Consider the following 20887-nt stretch of genomic DNA (forward strand, 5'->3'; position numbering starts at 1 on the left):
CATTTTTGCAGAGGAGCGCTCATATGTAATCATTCTTGGCCATTTTGGTTTGATATCGGAAGATTGGCATTGACATTTTCCGTTGTTAAAGATAAGTTGTTCTTTTAAGCCTTAAGATCTCCATATTCCGACGTATCCGTATTATGTACTTTCCCTATGGCTATATAGGTGCTCTAGTAACGGGTTGGGGGTTGGGGTTGGTACCTGGCCTTCACCGATGTCTCCGCAAATGAAGTTAGGGCCTAAAAGAGCAGCCAAACTATAATGCCAAATTACTCGTTGTTACACGGTGTCAATAAAGAAAATGAAAACGTACAACCAGGGCCTGCTTCATGGACCAGGGGGACCATAGTGCCTTCAATTTTTTCAGATGCAACACGCGTGTCCTCAGAGTATGAATAGTTGTATCAAGGGGTTAACATGAGCACATTGAGATTTTTACAAGGGCTGCCCCGTCCCTTTTGACACTACCTAAGCGTCGTTTAAATCATTAAAATTGTAAATATGTGCCCGTTAAAGATTGATAATAATATTTTGAAATTGTTCGATAAAAAATAAGTTTAATCGATCTTTTTTTTATTTCATGGCGCGCACACCTCCCTCAGTTGATGTTACTAGCGGGGGTTAATCACCGCGATTCCCAGGGAAGGCGGATCCGGCAATTTGGCAACACCGGATTTGCTCCTTTAAACCTATGTTAATCAATCGATTCTTATCAAAGCACCTGGCCCCTCCAAGAATCGATACATTTTCATAGGTTTAAACGGGAAAAAACAATGTTGCCGATTTGCTGGGCACGCCAATGATTCCCGGGTCCGCAGTGTTGCGCTACCCAGGTGCTATACACCAGATGGGGGGGGGGGCCACAAAGGGGGGTTTAGAGAGAAAAGCCCCAACCTAACCACTAAACCAAACGAAACAATTTGCAACGTGTGAATATTTTAGGCTTGCGGTGAAAATTTTCGAAATTACTGAATCCAGGCGTTTCTCGGCCTCTTGAACGCATCCCCAAAAGTTTCAAAGAACTTCGTCAAATTTTAAAAAATTTCATAAAATTTCACGCGAATAAAATTTTTCACCTCTGGTTGCAGCTGTGCTTTACGTCGCAGTTGTAGGAATTCCCTCGGTTTCGATGCGTGGACTGCATTTTGCATAAAAGGAACAATTATTTTCCGGCTCATTCACAAAGAATCGGCTATCTGCATGGGGTGATCAATGAGGTTTATGTTGTATGAGCTGGGAATCATGACTCCTTACTGCAAAATGCAGCCCAACCACTGGGGGTATGTTCCTAAGTGTGAGAAAGAATCGAATAATAGTAAACATGATTCAACATTTGGACAACATCCTGTCAGAAATTTGAAGTGGACTCTATTTGAGTGTGTTGAAAGTAAATGAAAGATTATTAGAGTTATGAAGTTTTACGTCGTGTCTCCAATATTACTGGAAAAATTGAAGAATCGTATTGAATCTTACGACGGAAAGTACTCAAAATTTCACAGTGATAGCAGAGTGCCCAACTAAAGAATGAACAGCTCAAAGGACCTACCGTACACCACGCGTACCCACCCACGTACTTGATGACGAAATATATAATTGCAATATGGCTAAAGTCAAAATATGCCTATCTTAATTACAACGTCACAGAATCTCCATATTTGTTTTATTTTTACTTGTAGAGAAAACTATTCAAAGCATATCCCAGGAATTCCTTGTAAATATCATATTATTATCATATATATACACTGGGAAAAAAACACATTGGATCTAGAGTCCAGACTCTTGAAAACATTGACAAGAAAAAATACTCTAGATACAATAAGATTTTTGCTTAAATCAAAAGGAAATCCGCTCAAATTAAGAGGCTTGGTTCTTGATTTAAGTAAAAATCCGATTGATTTAGAGTATTTTTTCTTGTCGATGTTTTTAAGGGGCGACGGCAAACTGCCACCCGGGTGGCAGTTTTCAAGAAATTCGTATGAAAACTGCCACCCGAATAAATTTGAAAACTGCCACCGGTAGTGAAAACTGCCACCCGTGTAAATTTGACAACTGCCACCCACATGAATTTCGGCGCACAGAGGGTCGAAGCGGTATTATGGGAAGACTGATTGTGAATCTCAAGCCAGGAGAAGTAGAAATAATAAGATAATGTCTGTGCACAATCAGTTTGTGGGTTAGGACTCACAATCAGTGGAACGTCCGAGTGAAGAAGATAATGTCTGTTTACAAGTAGTTTGTGGGTTAGGACTCACAGTCAGTGCAGCGTTTCGTTCGGCGTTCGGATGCTGTCATCAAGCGATTTGATGAAAAAATCCCCAACAAAGAAGGCGAAGTGATGTCCCTTTATGACTTCATGAAAAGAATTTCCACTAAATTCGCCAAAAATCCCACCAACCTCACCAAAAAGAAAGAAGGTAAAAGTCAGAAGAAAGTTCAAAAGGTAAAAAAGAAAAAAAGAATAACAAAAGTAATGCCAAATGATGAAAAAAGCTCCTAGTAGTGATGTACTCTTTGACTGTAATTTTACTAAAATTTTACTACTTTTAACTATTTTTTACTATAAAAATACTGTAAATTACTGTAAAAATACTTTTTACAATTTTTCACTACTTTCAACTAAGAGCCCATTGACCTCTTTTCACCTATTAAAAATTTTAAAAAAATTGTATTAAAAAATAACTTTTAAACACGCCTATTAAAAATCATCACAGACACTGCTCAATTTCTTATCATGTGTTGATTTTCAGTAGACAGTCCTCAGCCTGTCCAAGTGTGAAGGAAAGTTTGGTAAACTGTGCGACCCCGCTCAATCGCGCTCCTTGGTCAAATTTCAACGGGTGGCAGTTGTCACTACCGGTGGCAGTTGTCAAATTTACACGGGGGGCAGTTGTCAAGTCGGGTGGCAGTTTTCAAATTTATACGGGGGGCAGTTGTCCATGTTTCCAGGAAATGGGTGGCAGTTTACAGCCTCCCGTTTTTAAGAGTCTGGACTCTAGATCCAATGTGTTTTTTTTCCCAGTGTAAGCTCTGAGACCTCCTGAATTTGCGTACCTGGTAACGCTTAGTTCCAGCATTCTACCGGGCCAATTTTCATAATTTTTGCGGCTGTCAACGAGAAATTGTCTCTAGATGAGCCCGCTTTATTCAGATTTTGAAAATATGGCCCAGGTTTTTTTATATTACGTGGTAAAGTTACGAATTATCCCACTTAAACAATTTAATTTTTTATTTTTTGTCACAGTTCGTTTGAGCGTTCTACTGGGCCGATTTCCATGATTTTTGTGACTATCGATAGGTGATAGTCCCTAGATGAGCCCGTTGTATTCAGAATTTGAATATAGGATCCTCCTTTTTTATATTAGAGGAGACCAGAAAGCTTAGAAAGTGGGGCAAAATTTGAAATTCCCGCCCATGAAAAATGGCGGGAATTTCAAATGTAGCGGAAAATTGAAGGAAGTGGGAAATGTTTAATCTTCGTTAATTAGTAGGTTAGGTAAATCGAAGGTATGCTCCTTTGCTACACACTATCCAAAAGCGATGAAACGCTCCGTTCCGTTTAGTGTAAGTCTTGGCGTGAAGTTTGAAATAAATGCCGATTTTTTCATTCGATTCGTATTGACCCAATTGCTCCCGGCCAGAAGGAGATTGGATAAATCAGAGTCGGGTATGAAACTCTTTTCATTATTTTGGTCGTTCTTTATTCGACGCGGGCCTAAGAGAACACGAAATGCCCCGAGCGGCCCGATTATTGAAACTATGTCAGCCCGACACGACAAGACAAAGCCCTATCTTAACCATGCAATATATCGCAATTCGATGTCTTATCGGGCTGGTTTAAATTTCAATAATCGGCCCGCTGGGGGTTGGGGCTGGCCCGCGTAGCGGCCAGGGGGCATAGCCCCCTAGTTCTGTATAGTGAGTGAGGAAAATTTTCAGAGGATTTCAAGAGTGAATTTTTACTGATTCTCCTTAAAGCCAAAAACATGGACGGCAATTGGCAAAGTTGCAAATGATTTTTTACTTCCGCCATCGACATGCTTTTTAACTCTGCATATCCAAAGAATTATTGCATACACATGGAAAATATTTCCAATTTTTTCACCGTTTAGCCAGGTTTGTCAGATTACAGGGGAACTATTTCATCCAAATCGAGCAATGTACGATTAAAAGACTCATTTAATACAAAACTGAGCGATAGTGATGTGGCAAGAATTCGGGACTTGTACCAGTGTGTCGGTAAGTTACTTCAGATCGTATCATCTTAATATTTAATTTGAAAAATAGAATGAAATTGTGAATCAACCACTGTACTAATTGCGAGGGGCGTTGGTTCATTTGAAAGGTGTTGTTCTCAATGCTTCGGGAAAACTATAAATTATTTTCTGGGGTTCGTCCCCGATTTTTAAATCCCTAAAAACTCATAAATTGGATGAGGGGAAGTGGGGGTTTTTTGTTTTTTGTTTTTCGGAAAAGTTTTGTTGCTACGCATCTTACTTTACTGTTTGCTGTCTTTTTATCAGCTGTTTTCATTCAACAATCATCATTAAGTGAGGTTACTTCCAACACTCAACTGCCATCAACTTACATTTTTCTTTTCCCGCGTTTTTTTTTTTTTTTTTTTTTACGGTTTTTCATGATTGGTTCCATCTTTTTCCTATTGCCAATTTTTCCTCATTAAGGCAATAACCTCCAAGTTTTTTTTTTCTCATTTTCGATCAGAACTTTTCACGCTGTTTCTTTTCAATGTGTATAAATATGTTTATTATTAATTTCCATTTTCATTTCATCCTTTTTCTTCTGATTTATTTTTTTTAATTTAAAAATTGAACTTTTCAGTTATGATTTTGTTAAAATAATAATAATTTTTACTAATTTTAATTATATGAATTTGGGTGGTGGATTAGTTAATGGTGTAAGATTTTGTAAAATATTGAAATATTGAAAATATTGAAAATAAAATATTGATAAATAAAAATATTGAAAAATATTGAAAATATTGAAATATTTTTTAAAATATTTGAAAAATAATTTTGTATGAAGATTAAAACAAAATTTTAGTTTAAAGTTTACTAAATAAAATTACAATTTTTGAAAACATTTGTTATATTTATTCTCTCAAAGAAATAATTAGACCCGATTCAAAGACAAAACAGAAAATTAAATGAAAATAAATAAAAAAAAAAAAACATGTGAAAGTGAAAAGTGTACAGGAAAAATAAGGGGCTGCGAAGCAGCCCCATGAGCCCCTAGTCCTCTATAATATAAAATCTTAAGCCGTGCGCTGCATCCAAATCCGTGTTTTGTTTTCAGATTTTTAATTTTCTTTTTGACATGGCTTTTTTTACGTTAAAGTTTGAACGAAGATCTCAACTTTAACAGATAAATCCAGGAAAAATCATATTTTCAAACTTATGGGCTATTCGGACAAAATATGGCTTTAACATACTTTGAAATTAATAAATCTTATGTTAAAAGTAAAAATTTCTGTATGCTATGTGCAACTGGACTCTATGCACAACATGTGATATGTTATGCCTGTGGTGAAATTTGATATCATCACCGTAGATTACATCAGATTAAATAGAATAGAACAGATTCGATAGAACACAGCTCTTGAATATGATCTTAAGCGCCATTGAAATTCTTTTAATTTTTTAATTTTCAATCTAAGATAAAATATTTCCGCTAATTTCTGCCCCTTCTTATTCTTTTTAGGAAATCAGCAAAATCCAAGATTCCCCGTTGACGTCGTCTGTTCATTCGATGATAATGATTGCGGATTTAAGGGACTGGGTGCGAAAAAAAGCTCTTGGAGGTGGATTCCATGGGACAGAGGAAGCAACCCAGACAGTCAGTTCTTATTTTCGCATGACACAGTATATCAATTTTGTTTTCCTTTCGCTGAATTTCGCCGATAAAACTGTAACTGTTTTTTTTTCTTCTTTTTTTTAAGAAAAATATTCGTAGGGTCTTGTTGGAGTTTACGGTGAAGTTCCTTCACTCAATCAAATATGATTCACAAACATTTCAAGGAGATAATGTGGTTAATTTTCTTTAAAAAATAATGTATAAACATGATCTAAGATTTTAAGTGTGTGATCTCCCTTTTTATCTACCAGAGTCAGTGTGAGCCAACAATTGTAGTAGGGGGGGGGGGGGGGGGAGGGTTAACACGGTAACACGAGCTCCGTCGCACAGTGGATCGAGTCAATGGGAGAGGTCGGCCATAATTTTGAAACTTTAAAGGCTTCTAACTCCGTTCACACAAAACTTTGAGGTTTTAAAAGTGGTTCCATTGGTTTTCTTGTAAATTTTTTTTCTCGAAGCACCCCTTGAAATGTAAAATGTGACGAAATAAACATATAAATTTGCAGTTTTAGAAAAAAAATTCATGTCCGACCTCTCTAATTGACTGGATCCATTGTGCGTCGTAGTCGAATAGTGGTATCGTCCTGTAATGGCACACTCATTTGCAACACACTAGAAAACAAGTTTTTTCCAGCAAATGTAATTTTAACGTCATATCAGTTGGACTGCATTTTGCAATTTGGACCTATAAATTCTAGCCCGGTTTAAAAACAACGTATGTGCCGTTAGTTTCTCTGTGCACTTAAGTGTTTTTCCAAGAGAGCCAGAATTTATACTTCCAAATTGCAAAATGCAGTCCAAATGGCATCCTTACTTGGGACTCACGAAAATAAGAGGTTTTTACCAAACGGTTCGGTCAAGTTCATACCAGATCGACAAGAATCGATAAAAAGGTATAAACTTGAACCGCCAGACAAAAATTCGATCGAGAATGAATAGAAAAACAATAATAAATGGCAAAACATCTTACTTACAACTGATAACTTTCAACTTATAATTACTTCAAAAGCGCACTATATTTTTCAGTCGAAGCCTTGAACCCTTTTGGAAACCTGGTCTGGTCTTACAATACGGCTGAAAATTTCTTCAATGGAAGGATAGAGGATCGCATATGGAGCGTCGGTTTTTCTGGATTAAGCCCTCTAGATAAAGATCGTGGTCCAGAAGGATGTATAACTTTCAAATATTTATTGACGAAGCGTTTTAGAGGACTTCACAGAATAAAGGTTCGTAATCACATTAAATTGCCTTTTAATAAAATCGCACAGGATAATTTTTATGCTTCTAATATTCGTCATTTCTTAGTTTTTTTGACCTATTTCAATTTTCCTTAGGCCCCTATAATAAATCGATACACATCATAAGACGTTCCTTTCTTTAAATTTTAGGTTGATCTAGGAAATAAAATTGGAAACAGGAGAAACCGTTGTGGAGACTCCTCGCTAAATATGTGAAAAGTCGCTTTTCTTCATCAATTTGTGCTCGTTTTTGGCTTTTTTCCCTTATTAAAGCCCTTAGCCGTCTATCATGACTATATAAGATAAAAAACAAAGCACTCAAAAGTCTGTATCATTAGCGTAATGTATAAAAATAAATCGAATTCGAAGAGACGACTCCTGAGAGTTTTCAATTTGAATATTTTTGGATGGCGAAAACTTTTTAAAGAAAGGTGAATTTCATTCTTAGCCCAATTTTAAGTGCATAGTATGTGCATGTCTCACAATATAAAAATAGGAAATAAAATGGCTGTCACCATTATAATTTACAGAAGATGTTTGCGCTTGTTGTTTACCTAAAATAAAAAAAAAAAAAACCTATCTAACAAACGCTGTTTCTACAATTTTAAAAGTAAATTGACTGTATGGTTCCTTCCTAAATTATCATAATATACATTATTACATTTTACATAGAAAATTGTTTTAGAAACAATCATTTGAGAAACGGTAAGTTGATACTAACTGCCCTTATGGAAAACCCAAGAGGGAAAAATTGTTTATGACATTCCTACGAGTCGATACCTCGTAAACGCAGTCTCGAAGGGAAAAATCCTTCAATAGTCTCTTTGAATGATAGGGAGATCCCTGATATAGAATTCGAGCCAAATTTGAGGTGGTCGGGTTTAAATAATTGTGTTATTCAAAAGATAATGGGTTATTCTTCTACAATTAATATTTATAGATTAAGAATTCGGCTAAATTTCCCCATATGTTTCAGTTCAAGAGATAAAGTGTCATCTTGCTTCATCCCTCCTTTTGATTTGTTAATTCAGTTGGTACAGGTGAACCTGTCGTCTCCTCTAGATGCCACTATTGTTACCCCGCAATCCATTTTCGAGTGGTCCGGGCAGCAAATATGGTACAAGGACACCAGTTCTCAGCCATTACTTCGTTACCATTACTGGATCCACCAATCTGTCCGTGCGAACGTCGGAGGTCCATTCATGGTGAGTTCTTTTTGAGCGATGTACTGCACTATAGAGTCCCTTTATACGGAGAGTCAAGACAATGTGAATCCATTTCTGATTGGTTTCCGTATTTTAGGCCTCCACAGTGTCACAAACGGGGATAAAGATTACATGTTCAGGCACCGACACACACTTTAAAAATGGACTACATTTTGCAATTTGGAACTATAAATACTAGCCCGGTTTAAAAACAACATATGTGCCATTAGTTTCCCTATGCACATAAGTGTTTTTCCAGAAGAGCCAAAATTTATAGTTCCAAATTGCAAAATGTAGTCCAATTCGTCGGTTCGGTTCGGTCAAAGGAACGCAACTCCATTCCAAGGTTGCCAAATTGACTCAAACAATACAATTTTTTTTTACAAAAATATGCATGTTAAATTGTTATCCAAATTTTTCTGATATTTGCATGATATCCAAAGAAAAATCGGTGAAAATTTCAGTAAGTTGCACCCGAAATTCTCCTGGTAACAATGCAATTTGCGAGGGGGAATTTGGCAACATTGGAACATTCTTTCCTGAGGGGAACGACGAAATGAGGGGACAAGGAATAATTACGCGAGTAGGTCAAAAGTATTTCGATGACCGAAGTACGGAACCACGTTTCTCCATATGTGGACTACATTTTGCAATTTGGAACAATAAATTCCAGCCCGGCTTAAAAACAACGTATGTGCCATTAGTTTCCCTATGCACATAAGTGTTTTTTCAGAGGAGCCAGAATTTATAGTTCCAAATTGCAAAATGCAGTCCATATAATCTCATATGGACTGACACGTCTTCGTTCGTCTAAACGGAGGTCATATTGCTCCTAGAACGGCCCAATCATAGACCATAGGATGGAATCTCGGAAATGCGCCAGAAGCAACATGACAATGGTACTTCCTACTGGATGTTGTCCTGCGCTGGCGACAAATCCTGGCGAACTAGAAATCCGTGAGGATCACACGGTTCGGTATCCCCGATAAAAAGTAGGTAGGAACCAGCGCATGGGTACCGAAATTTAGTCCGTTCCGGACAGAATGGCATGAAACGTAAGAAAGAAATGAAAGATTGGAAATTTCAGTGAAATATGTCATGAAATTTGACGAGGCTGAGAAATATTTCATATTTTTCAGGAGCTAGAGCATGCAACCCACACTCAAACACACAAAAATAGAGGAAAGTCACAATTTTTACATTTTGCGGAACATGGAAATTTTTGTTTTATTTTGCCACATAGCACCTAGAATCTGTGGCGAGATGCAACATTTTTTGTTGCATTTTGCCACGTGGCTAAATAAGCTGTGGCTAAATGAAACGTAATCCAAAATAATAAGACGAACGTAAATAACTACAATATGGAAATAGAGATAGGGAAAAGACGCGCCTTGACGACGGCGCAGAGATACGACTATTCGTGCTTGATGGATGTCCGTGCTGCATCTGGAAAACTGAAGGCGCCATGAGATCAGACATCGAGAACAGAGCTTGGGATGCTCCGCTCTGTGCCGGCAATAAGAAGTCACTCAGTTTCGGTGGGGAAGTTAAGAAACGAGGTCCGACTACGTCTCTCCTATCTTCGGCCTTGTTGCTCGCGTAGCCCTTGAAGTAGCGCTACAAAATGATCAAACGAACGTAAAGAATCACAATATGGAAATAGAGATAGGAAAAAGACGCGCCTTGATGACGGCGCAGAGATACAACTATTCGTGCTTGATGGATGTCCGTGTTGCATCTCCAAAATTGAAGGCTTGCTGGCGCGAGGCATTGACTCTCAATACTCTGCTCTAACTTGCCAATTCGGGAGGAAAGTTAAAGAAAGGGGCCCGATTTTGTCTCGCCGGCCATTTGACACTTCTTAATTTTTTTCATTTATTTCATTGTTTTTTTCGGTTGTGATGTCTCATCTTTTTTTTAAGGTTTATTTGAAGACCTATAATTACAGCTCGTAGGTATCGGACCCAAAACTCTCTCAGAACAGATAGTCGGGTCAGTATGACCTGGCTTGGGATACTTAGGAGTAGATGTCAAAAAAAAATATGCCCTAGCACTCGATTTTTCTCGTTTTTTTCAATTTGATGTCAGATTCTTTTCGCATAATGTATTGGTAGACTTACATATATCTAACGGTTGTATGTACCGGTCCCATAACAGTGGCGTGGCGTGAACTGCGATATATCGATTGTTATGCCATTTAAACCAATGGAAAAGGATCGATAAACAGGGTGTTCGCAGCGAACACCTTAATAATCTATTCTTTACCATAGGTTTAAATGGCATAACAATCGATACATCGCAATCCACGCCACCCCACTGGTCCCATACAACCCGCGGAGTACGTGTTTTTAGCATGCCTCGGGTTAATCTGACCCGGTTTGGGAATCTAAAGGTTTAGCCATGAACAACTAGTGTATCAACCCGCGTTACGACTTAAAATCTAATTTTATATTTTCAGCTTTATTTTGAATCAATAAAGGAAGCCGGCGGGAAGGGAACATATACCTTCAAAATTGATGACCTGGCGGTTCGTTACACGCCGTGTGAAGAAGCCTCCTGTTCTAACTCGATTTTCAGGTGCTTTTCCAGAAAATCGTCACGAACGTTATCTCGGTCATCTCTTACGGCATCAATTAGACCTCCCAAGAAATAGAGGCCAAACGTTTGGTGCTACATCAAAAGTAAATATGAACAGAAATAAGAAGACGGAACGTATCCACCCACCCTGCAACGGATGGGCGTGGCTGCAATCATGCCGGAAGTATTCTCAAGCAACGTTTACTTGGATTTTTTTATAGATAATAACTTGTGACTAGTTCGTTAGATAATTTAATAAGACAATCGGCAGCTATAGCTATTTACGTCGGGGTCCAGGAAAATACCTCAAATTTTACTACACTATGTAGATGCAATAATATTATTCTGTGTGACTTGTATCTAGTTTTTTAACATTTTACACATTTAAGTATTAGTCAGTTAGTTATTATTGTTCATAGACATTTAGCTGCTGAGGTCATTATACTGTCTTCATACGTAGAATTTCCAAAAGTGTAAAGAAAATTATGAAAAATTTAGATTTTTAACTTATTGGATGTGAATATATTCAAATTACAATGATGAAATAGCGTTAGATGAGGTATATCCAGTGTGATCAAGGATTACAAATTCACAACCAGTTAATTTAAGTTTTGTTAGGTTAAGTTACAAATAGTGTTTTTCATTCAAGAGGAACTCAATAATACAGACTTCCTTCCTCTTTCATATTGAATTCATCCATTTATTACCTCTCTTCCCCCCCCCCCCCATTTATTTTTCCTTGCGTTTTCAAGAATCAATATTGCAATTATCTAGTTGAGAAGATAGTGTCCTCACTCATAATTTAGGTACATGACTTTCAACCAACTATGGTGAGTCACTCTTTTGCCATAATCTATACACATAGCAGCTCGCTTTCAGCGAGATTTTCCTCAGTGAGATTTTGGATCCGTGCGGGGAGAAGGTGGGTTCAAAAAATTCCCTTTTTCTAGAGTTCTATTGAACCAATCTCAAAAGTCTACAACGCGTTAGGAAGCTGAAAGTAGTGGCTTTTCTACGTTTTTCACAAATGTTTTCCATCTATCTTAATTTAGGACATATTAAATAGATAAACTTACTTTCTGGACGACCCTCGAATCAATGTTTATTTTGTCACATTACAATTTTTAAGGGGCGTTCCTGGAAGGAAATTTTGCTATGAAACAAGTGGAATCACTCGTGAAATTTTACATTTTCTTCATAACAATGGTGCGAGCTTTTAAAGTTTCCACTTTATGTTAAACCCCCATTGACCCGCTTCGCAGTGAACTAAGTGTATTATCTAAAAAAAAAGTTCCAGGTTGACTTTAAGAGGTAGGCTGGAGGCAGCAGACACGAAGGTAAAAATGACTCGTAGCAATTTTGAAGTAAACTCAGACTTAAAATGAAGCACGCAACAAGATCACATGCATCTGGTCCGCAAAAAAGCGACAGCTAGTGGGACTCAAAAAACAAGTGTGAGTCAAACGTATGATGGCGCAAATAATTTTTTCCCGCTGAAATGGTTGTTTATCGATGGAAAATTGAAGGCTTCGTTTTCAAAATCGCGTCAAGAGGCCCAGGTCTTCGGTTTCTCTCAATATGTTGTGTTGTGAATTTTTGCTGGGGGTGCTAATTTCAGTTACTTCGATTTTTTCGGTGAGTTCTTAAACTTGTTGTGCTTGCACGGGTCTATTACTAACTACAAGAACAGAGTTAAATAGGAAGAAATCGACCAAATTTTCAGGAATAAAAATCAATTTCTTTACATTTTCTTTCATTCCTAAAAAGTGGGATTGAGCGGGCTTTAGACTTTTTGAGCCGAGACAGTCGTATCTGTTTGACTGTTAAAAATTCAGTATCGAGGAAAAATACTCTTGGGGTTAAAATTTACTTTTTGCATTGGAACACGGACCTTTGGACTTATTTTTCTCAGCTGCGATAAGGCTGATCTCTTCTGCTCAATGTTGCTCATGTTGTCACTTCCAAGACGAGGGAACGTAATTCCTTTCCGAGGTTATAAAATTGACTTGAACAATTCAGTATTTCACGAAAGTATGACTCCATAATTTCTATCTAGAATTTTGTTGATTTTTCGGGAATACAGACGAAAAATCGATGAAATTTTCAGCGAAGAGAACGTCCATCAATTTTCTGAAAGAGTTATCAAGGTGCATTTACATGAAAAAATGTATTTTCAATGGAAACTGTATGCAGATAGACTTCCGTTGATGAATTTAATTTGTGAGTGAAAATTTTGTAGTGCAAATATAGTTAAGCTCGGCAGTAATAGGATGGCAATTCATCAGTATTTAGTGGTAGTGCATTTGAAAATTCTCTCAACATATTTATGTCTCCATTGCTATTTTACAAATATGCAACTTTCCTTATCATTACTTTCAATGGGATTGAAAGTAGGGCATTCTAATCGTGATTTTTATCGTAATCATGAGATGAAGTCAAGCAAAATAACATTCCTCAACAGGCAAAGAAAAAAAACCAACTTTGGGTAAAAAGTATTGATTTTCAGAATCCGACACTAAACGCGTTGTGATATTCTCAAAAACGTCGGGTCAAAACTTTCGTGCTCAAAAATAATTTCATAATTATACATGAAACCTACATAATAAGAATTTGGAATGAATCGTTTCTACAGCTGGCAACAACGTAGGCAAAATATGACAGCGGTTTCCTAAAATTCACGATCTAGTCATTTTCTAAAATGCGATTAATCAAATCGAACGACTCATAATTTTCGCGTTCAGACACTTTTGGCTCTGCTTCAGGTTTTACAAAAAATTTTAATAAGCACAGAAATAACCAACTAAAATACCTAAATATGTGCTTTCAGGCTTACTGGATCCCTGTAAAAGGTTTAAATTGAGACTAGCATTATAGTAAACTTTGTTCGATAGCTATATTTGCTGTATTTGCTTAGCCCCGTTATGGATACACCTTAAATTTACTGGACTCTCTCCTATACATAATCTACTAGTGGGCTGATTGTTGAAATTGATAGACAAAACTATAGAGAAAGAAGACTTAGGGGATACAAAACGATCCCATGGGTTGAACTGGTTGGTTCCTATGGACTACGGGAGAAAATGATGGACTAGCTAAAAGGTCTATCGTGGGTTGCCGTTAGTTAGTCTATTACCTACCTCCTTTGTCCATCACAACCACCCGCTTCCACCAATAGGATCCCTCCATATCGTCACCTTCCAGGCAAAGTATCACAAGCGCCATGCGACGTTTAAAAATTCCCGCCGCCATTTTATTTCTTTACTGAGAAATTGTTGGTTGAATCTGTTTGGAAATTTTACTAAATTTTATCGGCAGCACAAAGAAAATTCAGTAAAATTTTCGGACAGCTTCGTTAAACAATTTCTCTGTAAAAAAATAAAATGGCGGCGGAAATTTTTAAACGTCGCATGGCGCTTGTGATACTTTGCCTGGAAGGTGACGATATCTCTTTTGTCCTCTTTGTCTATAGCTTTGTCTATCGGTTTCAACAATCACCCCGCAGCTCACTGTGCAAAAACTCGTCTCTCGCGACATTTGTTCACTTTAAGAGTTTTTGGAGGTGCACACCAAAGATATTCCGAATGAGGGATATTCTGAACATTCTGAAACAACACCCGTTCACAGTGCAAAACGTAACTCGCTTGACCTGCGCGCGCAGACAGAATGTATATTTCTCTACCTCTCTCCTCTTGTCTCATGTTGGATTCCGACATGGAATTTTTTTGATCACGTCAATGATGACGCTTACTCTCAGATAAGTGGCGTGCCGAGGAATCGCGTGATTACAGCGAGTACAGAATGATGCTGCGTTGGACGGGGGAAAGTCATTAATGTATGGCAATCTGAGGGAATTTTTCCCCCTATTTATGACAGCGCGTAAAAATGTAATGTCAGGTTCTGAGTATTGATTAAAAATTCCCACAAGAGTCATCATAAGCAGGTCTAAAAAGTCTAAATACGGCACTGTAGGGATCCATTGCGCATTGGCGTAATCCAAAAGACTTAGAGAAAATGGCGACTCAAATCCTAGCAAGCGCAATCAGATGTTGCTACACCGAAAAAAAAGATGCTGTAGTAACATACCGGATGTTACGGTTGTTAAAAAAATGTGCGACAACTCTTGGATGTTGCTTTTAACACTCTGGCAGATAACGTAGCATGATAGGATGTAAAAGTAACATCCTAGGATGTTACTTTAACAGCCAGAGTGGTAATGACAACATCCAAGGGTTGTCGCACATTTTTTTAACATCCAGGATGTTACTACAGCAACTCTTTTTTTTTTCAGTGATAAAATTGTGCATGATGATTCATCACGATTAAACAACTGAAAAATATTCACTCAGTGCATCAGCTATAAGGGATTACTTTCGGAGTTTTGGTCTTATTTACATGAAAAAAATTGTTATCTTTGCATCTCTGGCTTACCATCCCTGGTAAAAATTGGCAGTAGAATGTGTGTTCCAAAATACTATAGACCTAAAGCCAGCTGTAAGATTTCCAATAGCTTCTGTAGCCGGCTGTACAATTTCTATAGCCTTTTATAGCCAATGGCGATTAAGCAACAGCCAGACGATAAAGTTTATGCTAAACGTTACTAAATACGGATGCTAGGATTTAGTGAGTTTTTTGACCACTGCTCTCTTTTTGGGCCGTAGTATCTTGATTTATTTTGCGAGGAAAGCTGCGTACATTTGAAGGATGACTGTCATTCTTAATATGTTGGAGTGCCTTCAATTTCGTATGATACTGTGCAATACCTCTGGTGTGAAATAGTTGCTTCAGACGCCGTGGCACGCTGCGGCGCGGCGGACGGGCAAGGAGCTCGAAACCCGCATTGGCGCCTACAAACCTAACAGGGATACTTCAAGCATTGCGCAATGCGTGAAGTATCCCTGTTAAGTTTGTAGGCGCCAGTGCGTCGCCGCTCCGCTTTGTGTTAGGCTCTAATATTTAATCTCGCGGAGTCAGCATTTTTCAACTCATGATTTTGAAATTTTTGCACACTCTGTATGGACTATTCTCATTTTAATTGATGAAAAAAAAATATGTTTTAAAGGAAAATATAATGTGTGTTCCGTAAATATTACGGTAGTTCCGTATCAAAATTAATGATTTCCACAGTACACGAATTTCTACACAATTCTTATAGCCTTTTATAGCCAATGGCGATAAAGGGTAAAGCCCGGCGATAGGAAGTACAGCCCGACTGTATACTTTTTTATAGCTTCGTATAGCCCGGCTATATAATTCGCTCCGCTTTCTACAGCCCGCTATATGATTTTCAATAGCCTTCTTTAGTCGGCTATAAGAACTTCTATGGTATTTTGGAACGCAGCTCCTATCGCCAATTTTTACCAGGGATTATAAGACTGAATAAAACAAACTTACAGGCGATTATCAGGTTTTGAATTTCCTCTCTTCAAAGGTTCAAATACACCACTTTTAAACCCTTTCGCACGCATCCCATTATCCACTGATTGTGAGCCCTAATGAGCTGGTGCAGCATTTTCGATGAGATAATCAGACTCACAATCAGTGGGTCATATCAAAAGGGACTGGCATCATCCCAGCCCGACCGTAGAACCTTCGATTTTGACCCCAAAAGGACCCCGAAGGAACCCCGCACACGTGGAATGCGTGTACCATACCTATACCTATACCCATGGGGATAAGTACCACAATCGATGTCAAATTGTTTTATTGATGGATGCTGATCAAAAGTTATCATCGCGCCGACTTTCTACTGGGCACCGTTTTCGTGCAATCGGCGAATGCCGCGGTGGAACTTTCGATAATTACTTGAATTAGTGAGGGCAGTGTATATAGCGATGGACGAGCCGAGAATATCCTTACACCTTCCAGCACTTGCTGAAAACGAGGAAAACCTGGCCGTCTTATTTTGGGTTCTGCACGCCTTCTGTTTCACCGTCGAAATCCGATTCTTTCTTTCTCTCACTCTCATCACCTGTCACGGCTGGGGTATTCCTTGTCGAATCGCCGCGCTGCCCTCGGGTATTCAAGAAAATATTGAAACTTCCACCGCGGCTTGTGCGAAAACGGTGCCTCATAGAGAGGTGCCACAATGATGCGCTCCGAGCTACTATTTCGCCACGGAGGTGTTGCACAGGATCGTACGAGATTGAAAGCACCCCAACGTATCATCATTGGTGGCATATTTAAAAAGCACGAAGTTCCCTCACAAATTAAATCAAGTGACGACGACAAAAAGAGAGCCGTGGTCGAAAAACTTACTATGTCTTGGTGTTTGTATTCGATGACATTCAGCATGATTTTTGAACTTTACTGGAGGAAAAAGTAACTTGATTCAAGCATAGGGTGTCTGCTCTGCCGTGCTAAGGAAGAACGCCGTATGAGCCTTCAGGCGTTGCCAAATTTCTCCTGGCAAATCACTAATTTTCAGGGAAAGTTTTGAATATTTGTCTACCTACCAATTTCTCAGATAATTTTGTTTGTAATTTGATCTAAAACTTCTGAAAATTTCAAGGAGAAATATTCATAATTTTCCTCAGAAATAAACATTTTATCGAAGGAAATTTGGCAACTCTTGAACGTTCATACGGCGCTTTTCCTTAGCACTGCAGTGCTGTACGGAAAAAGTACGGAAACGCCGAAAAAGCACGGGTTGCGGAAGCTCGGCACGGAAGTAGGGAAAAGGCACGGAAATTCGAGAATTTCGTGTTGAACTCTATAAAGTAGCCTTCGGGGGCTTGCAATTTCCTAACATAATTTATTTATCAAGTTTTCGGTCCGACTCCTAGTGTTTTTCGATTAATTCTTTTGTCATTCCATAATTACGTAATACGTAAGAGGTAAAGAAAAATTAAGGAAAAGGTAAAGAAAAATCAAGGATTTTCGAAAATCGCCAAAAAAATGCAATTTTCGGAAAAACGAAGAAAAAACAAGGAAAAGGTACCGATAAAGCAAGGAATTTTCGTGACAGGGTACCTGTACCAGTAGGCACCCTGAAGCAGAATTATGTTCAAATTTACCGCCGAGAAGATTTCCTTATGAATCAATGAAGAAAACAATGCTTGTTTTAATAGAAAAAGGTGCTTAAATAAAAAGAAAAGTTACTTACGTCAAGCAAAAACCTGCTTTCATTATCAGCTACTTTATTCTTGATTCAAAATAAAATCTTCTTAGCGGCTTACTCAGAATGTTTCTGCCTAAATTGAGTCACTCCTTTCTCTAGTGAAATTAAAAAATTATGCGAAACGTTACTAAATACTGATGCTGGGACTCACGAAGTTTTTGGACTACTGCTCTCGTTTTGTACTATCTTAATTTATTTTGCAAGGAAATCTCCGTATTCTTAAAGGATGCTTGTCATTCTTAATATGTTGGAGCGCCTTCAATTTCGTATGATACTGTGCAACACCTCTGATGTGAAATAGTTGCTTGACGCGCCGTGGCACGCTGCGCCGCCGCGACACTCGCATTGGCGCCTACAAACCTAACAAGACACTTCACGCACTGCGCAATGCGTGAAGTATCCCTGTTAGGTTTGTAGGCGCCGATGCGAGTTTTGCTTCGGCATGCATGCCACGCCACCGCTCCGCTTTGTGTCAGGCTCTAATATTTAAACTCGCGGAGTCAGTATTTTTCAACTCATGATTGTGCAATGTTTGCACAGTCTGCATGGATTATTCTCATTTAAATAAATGAAAGCAATATATACTAAAGGAAAATATAATGTGTGTTTTATAAATAGTATTAAGGTGGTTCCATGTCAAATTTAATGATTTCCACAGTCTTTTATTTTTTCTTCACTTTAATATGTTTGTGCTCTCACTGTGCTGCAGCGTGGTGTATGCGCAACCAAACGCTCAAAATTGGACGTATTTGACTCTAAAATATCAATGCACAAGTGGATTAAAACCAAAGATTGCATGCTTTTTGGGTTATTTCCCTCTTTTATTCATTTTTGTACAGTTTCTTTCAACACAACTACGATTGAGATTGATATCGAGATTGAGATTCATATCGATGTCATCGCTTGGAAAAGGTCTTATTTAAAAAATGATTTACCATGACAACACATCCTTCTCTCTCAAATTTCTCGTTTCGATATTGTCAATATAATTTTACATACGAACTAAAATATAACGCTTGAACCAAGTCACCGTTGCTTATTTTACGCGTGGGCGCAAACTACTGGACAAGACAGGTGCGCCGTGCGCGAACAAAAAATCGTTGACGCAATGTCCTGAAACCGCTTTTCTCACTTGCGTTTCAACAGGCATGATCATTAAACAACAAACAACCCCTGGACCAAACTGATCAAAACCTGTAATTGAAATTATTGCTTGATTTTCAGGTGGCCTCGTGCTTGGAGGAATCAACCAGTGTATCAACTATAATCTCCTCGAACGAAAAGGATGGACACGAACCGAGGACTATCTTGATAGTATCTGAGCCAGGTCTCGAACCATCGAGCGACCCTCATCCTTCCCTGGTTCCCAGAGGCGGGAGCCAAACTCCCACCGCCGCAATACCCGACAAATGGAGACAGGGCGTAGAGCAGGCTATGACCAGCGGGCGACTGCCGATTGGCAAAGTTGACCCCAACGAAATTCCGGGCATATTCCAAAAAATATACTCGCAATGCACGTCGTCCGTGGGCAATGGTCAGCCATCGGACAAGCAACTCACTCAGTGCATCATCAACGAAGCTATCGAAAAATTGCCGGCCAAGCCTTACGTCAAAAACGTGGCCAGAGCCGTGGTATCCGATCTGATCGACAAAAAAGGGCAGGGATTCTACACGGTGAAAAGCGTGCTCGAAGCGAGCGCCCTCTGCAGCGAGACAACGCAAGAAGGAGTCGTGTCCCAGCAAGAACTCTCCAAATGCTTCTTCAACCTCCTGACTCAACTCCATCCGCTCAAGGACCTCGCGATTCCCGCGTTGAAAAAAACCAGGGCGTACGGTTTCTTCCAAAACGTCGCCAGGACTTGCCATGACGCTATGCCGAAAACGGTCTCGACCAGGAGGGACATAAACAGATATTACTTGCAGTGTTTCATCGATACGGCCAGTGCTAGGTTCAACAATAATTTACTGGTTAAGTACGGCCGCAAATGGCTTACGTACTACATCGATCACCCTGACTCCGTGTTCAACCGAGAGAGAATTATCGAGATCGCCGAGTCCTGCCAGGATAGATCGAGCGGCCTCCCTGCGAACAAGAAGAGGTCAGCGGCTTTCTTTTGCTTCTTTCAGTCTCTGCTCTCTCTTCATCCGAGAACGAAATGGCTCGCGGAGAATTTGTTACGGTGGCAAGCTACACACCCACAAAAAGAGGGCGACAAAGCGCTCTCTTCAGGCGAGTCGACAACTTCCGAGCGTCAAAGTCGGAGCATCATGCCGATGCTCAGTCGAAATGGCAGCGGCTCGCTAGGGAGGGAATCCATCAAGGATTGTATGATGAGGGCAGTGACTACGCTTCCTATCGCGCAGCAGATCCTGGGTTCGGTCACGGGACTCACGGGGGCAGTCGGCAGTGTCATGAGCAGGTTCCCGAAAGTTGGCTCGCTTTTCGGACGATCTTTGCCCTCGTTGACTTCTTTGACTAACAGCGCTCCGGATGAAACCACCCTGAGAAAATTCGTTGAAGCGGCTACTCCATGCTTCCGTTTCTTCAAAAGGGATGAAAGCGGGAAACTCGTTCTGGACCAAGAATACGCTGCCGCCACAGCCCTGGACATAGCTAAGATGAACCCTTCGGGCCGTTTTGCGATAGGTGCTGCGGAGGCACTGGCTGAGAATGTCAGTGTGACGACAGACAAGGAGGGGAAATCTCAGTACGACGTCAATTATAAAGGTTTAGGGACTGCACTGTTGAAGGCGGCTGTGAATTCCACACCGGCGGGCAAAGCCTTGAGTAAATACTCCGCGTTTTTGTAGGCGTTTGTGTCCCGTTAATAAAGATTTTTAAAAAAGAGGAAAAATATGAATTCAGGGTGTCCAGTATT

At 39.2% G+C, this 20887-nt stretch overlaps 3 protein-coding genes across 4 annotated transcripts in view; all 3 read left to right on the plus strand.

Moving 5' to 3' along the window:
* Window positions 1–11525, plus strand: part of LOC109035687 (uncharacterized) — a 30529-nt gene extending 19004 nt beyond the window's left edge. The window contains exons 6-10 of the mRNA XM_019049397.2: window positions 4113–4239; window positions 5719–5853; window positions 6898–7097; window positions 8141–8314; window positions 10773–11525. Coding sequence (XP_018904942.2) covers window positions 4113–4239; window positions 5719–5853; window positions 6898–7097; window positions 8141–8314; window positions 10773–10967 — 831 coding nt within the window. The 3' untranslated portion in view covers window positions 10968–11525. The remainder of the gene's footprint in view (window positions 1–4112; window positions 4240–5718; window positions 5854–6897; window positions 7098–8140; window positions 8315–10772) is intronic.
* The window catches only part of LOC109041644 (protein D3), a 427804-nt gene that overhangs the window by 213540 nt on the left and 193377 nt on the right, over window positions 1–20887 (plus strand). The gene's annotated exons all lie outside the window — the stretch shown is intronic.
* LOC109035729 (uncharacterized) lies at window positions 12374–20869 on the plus strand. Its single transcript, XM_019049462.2, has 2 exons — window positions 12374–12526; window positions 19233–20869. Exons 1-2 carry the CDS (start codon window positions 12470–12472, stop codon window positions 20817–20819), a joined length of 1644 nt encoding a protein of 547 aa, XP_018905007.2. The 5' UTR covers window positions 12374–12469; the 3' UTR covers window positions 20820–20869.

Source organism: Bemisia tabaci, chromosome 6 (assembly GCF_918797505.1).
Source record: "Bemisia tabaci chromosome 6, PGI_BMITA_v3".
In the NCBI taxonomy this organism is placed as follows: Eukaryota; Metazoa; Arthropoda; class Insecta; order Hemiptera; family Aleyrodidae; genus Bemisia; species Bemisia tabaci.

What these genes read in the sequence shown, in the direction of transcription:
- LOC109035729 (XM_019049462.2), top strand. Translation starts at nt 12,470, where the DNA reads ATGTTGTGTTGTGAATTTTTGCTGGGGGTGCTAATTTCAGTTACTTCG. An exon ending in CAGTTACTTCGATTTTTTCG is followed by an intron (nt 12,527 to 19,232) that starts GTGAGTTCTTAA and finishes CTTGATTTTCAG; the next exon opens with GTGGCCTCGTGCTTGGAGGA.